This window comes from Prosopis cineraria, unplaced genomic scaffold, assembly GCF_029017545.1.
Source record: "Prosopis cineraria cultivar Desert tree isolate PC_DT_omini unplaced genomic scaffold, ASM2901754v1 PC2, whole genome shotgun sequence".
Taxonomy (NCBI): Eukaryota; Viridiplantae; Streptophyta; class Magnoliopsida; order Fabales; family Fabaceae; genus Prosopis; species Prosopis cineraria.
Window position 1 is genome coordinate 4,772,432 of NW_026555333.1, and position 3,032 is coordinate 4,775,463.

Genomic DNA, 3,032 nt, shown 5'->3' on the forward strand with positions numbered 1-3,032 from the left:
AAAGAGAGAAGGTGGCAGAGAGAAGAAGCGGAAGGATAAAAGCAAAGACAGCAGCCTAGGCATGTTCTCCTCTGCCATACACTTAATCCAAATCAAGGAAGCTAAGACTATGACAGTCTCATCTGATAAGATACATCAGGCTCAGTGCCTAGCTGTGTCTATCATGTTATCTTCACCCACCCATGCCTCCCCAAGTAAGCCTTAGCTCGCTGCTCCTGCTCTCCCAGACAGTGCTCAGATATGCTCAGTCCCAAACTCCAAAGCACCCATCTCTCAACCAAATCCCCATTTTCCCCAACCCCACTTTCCCTTTCCAACCAGATGCCACTACCCACCTTCTCTTTCTTTCCAATCCAACCTCAACCTTTACATCATCTAGCGCATAATGTGGACACTTCTATATCAATAACACCTCCCAGTTTGTTTGTTGGTCTATGTTATTATGATAATGATGATGATATAACGATATAGTACTAGTGGCCATTTTAGTAACAGAAATGAGGAAATTTTGAGCACATACTGCAGCTTGGTTGGATTCTTCCTCGGAGATCAACAATACTCGGTTCTAAAAAGAATATGAAGCGAAAACTAGCTGCTCCTACTGATACTGTCTACACTGTTTCCGTTCGAAACTAGAATGCTAATGAACTCAACAGCGACATCAAAGTTTAACCAGACAAGAAACAAAGGAACAGTAACATCTAACTTTCAATTCACAATGGCCGCAAGGTTACTGAGAAGTGCGAGACAAGTACACGATATCAGTATGGCGGCGGTGGCCTTGCAGTTGGAGCCCAGATCACATCGGACGGTAGTTGACAGCTGTACATGGACATCCCACACGAATCGCCGGGCGCGTGACCGCTCTCCCCACCACCTCCGGACACCGGCGGGGACTGCCCCTCTCCGCCGCCGCCCGAGACGGAGTTCCTGACGTCCTCCTCAGCCGGTAACCTGTGATAGGACGGGTTGTTGAAGGAAGCGGCTATGACGAACACAGTTCCCGCCGCCAACAAATTGCCGGCGACCAATCCTCCGACGATCTGACCCTGCGGGCCGGCCAGCGATATGGTGAAGCTGTTGGGGACCGCCGGCAAAGCACCCGATTGCTGGTTGGCCAGAAAGGTGGCAGATATGGATAAGATGTCGAAACGGCCGTGAAAAGTAACGGTAGCCCCCGGGGTGGTGGAGGGCTGGCGGAGGGTGACGTTAGCTACGGTCCCCGATCCCGTTAACACGCAGAGGCCAGTGTTCTTGCGGCGACAGAAGCGAGCAATCGCTTCGACGACGTCCGTCCCGCCGGGGACCTCGAGAATGAAGGAACTCATGGTAGGCTCGGGGTCACGGGTAATGATGACGGGGGGCTTGGGCTTGTTTTTGGAGCCAGGCGGGCGGCCCCTGGGGCGCCTGACGACCTCAATGCTGGAGCCATCGGCGGCAGAGGAGGGCTCGACGGAGAGGGGCTTTTGAGGGTGGTTGGGGGTGTGGGCGGCGGTGGCGCTGCGGGTGTCATCTTCCTCGGAGGTTTGGGGGTCGCGAGAGAGCTGGAAGGGGTGGTGGGGGAAAGGGTGGTGGTGAAGCTTGGAGAACATATTGGGAGTCTCTTGCTTGGCGTGCTGCTCCACATAATCACCTTTCATGGCTGAATCTCTCAATTTTCTATGCAGGTAAGTGTCCAATCCCAAGGGGGGGAATGATTGGGAATGGGGGGATATGGATAGAAGTGAATGAATACGAATAACACTCTGCTAGAAGAGAGACAAGGGAGGGAGAGGGGAGGATGGAAGAGGACGCGTAGAGAAAAGAGAGGAGGCTTTATAGGATTTGTTTAATAGAGGGAGGAAGTCGATGTGCGGTTTAGGAAGGAAGGGTGGGGGGTGGGTGGCCTTGGAAACAAAGTAAAGGCTAATGGCGCCGCTGGACGGAGGAGCGTGGGTCCACAGAGTATGAGAGGTAGATACGTTAGAATGAGACGTGAGTGAGAGAAAAATTAAAAAAAAAAAAAACAACAGGTCAGTAGAGAGAGAGAGAGAGAGAGAGAGTCTGGATGGTGGGGGTGAGCAAGTAGTGAAATACAGAAAATGACAAGGACGGGTTGATGTTCTTGTTTTGGGTTATGGGGGATCCCCTTTTCCTGTTCTCTCTCTCTCTCTAGATCCCACTGCTCCAATACTTTCAAAATCCTTCGCTCACTTTTTTTGACGCCAAGAAATCTTCCCTGGTTTCGGATTTATTTCTTCCTCTTCAATAATTCAACTCCAATCCAATCAATCTTCCTTGTTTGGTTGAGTCCGCTTCCAATCACTTCTCATTCTAGCTAACGCTCCTTACAAGTTCACTCTGATTTGATCTTGAACTCCTCATATTACTCACAAAATTGAATTTTAACATTTTACAGACCACGCTTTGACTCGGCTAAGTTCTCGCCCTGTTCATTCTCGGTTTATTGAACAAGGTCTTATTCTGATTTTTTGACATGTATCTAACACAGATTATTATACTAGCATATGCATAATCCCTGTCTGGATGTTTCGACTCTGGATATGTGTGCGTCTATATATTATATTATAATGGAGAAGCAGCCATGACAAGCTAGTTAATTAAATTAATTAAATAGTAAGAAAGTGATATTTAAACGTCTTAAAATTAGATGTCTTTTTATTGGGAATTCATCAAAGTTGGAAGGACATGTGTCTCTCAAGTTTAAACTGTCAAATATATAAATAATTCTTGGTCAACTGGAACGTTCAGAGTGTGCGAGTTGGATGAGAAAACCTTCCTTAGACTGCACTGCTGTCAAGTTCACCACAGGTAACCCTGTGGCCAAAAAAAATTTAAAAAAAGAAATCACTAAGCATCGGAGTTCATATTAGATTCGAACTAATATTAAAGAAAGGAAGGCGGGGGCTTAAACCCAAAGGAAGTGCTCTACAAATTCAAGCATAATTTATTGCACTTAAATAAAACCCAACCCTTTCTGGTAGAATTAACCAATGATAGTGGTATACTACTATCAACTAGATTTTATTATT

The 3,032-nt window shown here is 47.1% G+C and overlaps 1 protein-coding gene across 1 annotated transcript; it reads right to left on the minus strand.

Annotated features, from left to right (window-relative positions):
- Nucleotides 1–460: 460 nt before the first annotated feature.
- Nucleotides 461–1,806, minus strand: LOC129301728 (AT-hook motif nuclear-localized protein 17). The gene has a single exon (XM_054940320.1). The coding sequence runs from the start codon at nt 1,638–1,640 to the stop codon at nt 762–764; it is 879 nt and encodes a 292-aa protein (XP_054796295.1). The 5' UTR covers nt 1,641–1,806; the 3' UTR covers nt 461–761.
- Nucleotides 1,807–3,032: the final 1,226 nt, after the last annotated feature.

What these genes read in the sequence shown, in the direction of transcription:
- LOC129301728 (XM_054940320.1), bottom strand. Translation starts at nt 1,640, where the DNA reads ATGAAAGGTGATTATGTGGAGCAGCACGCCAAGCAAGAGACTCCCAAT.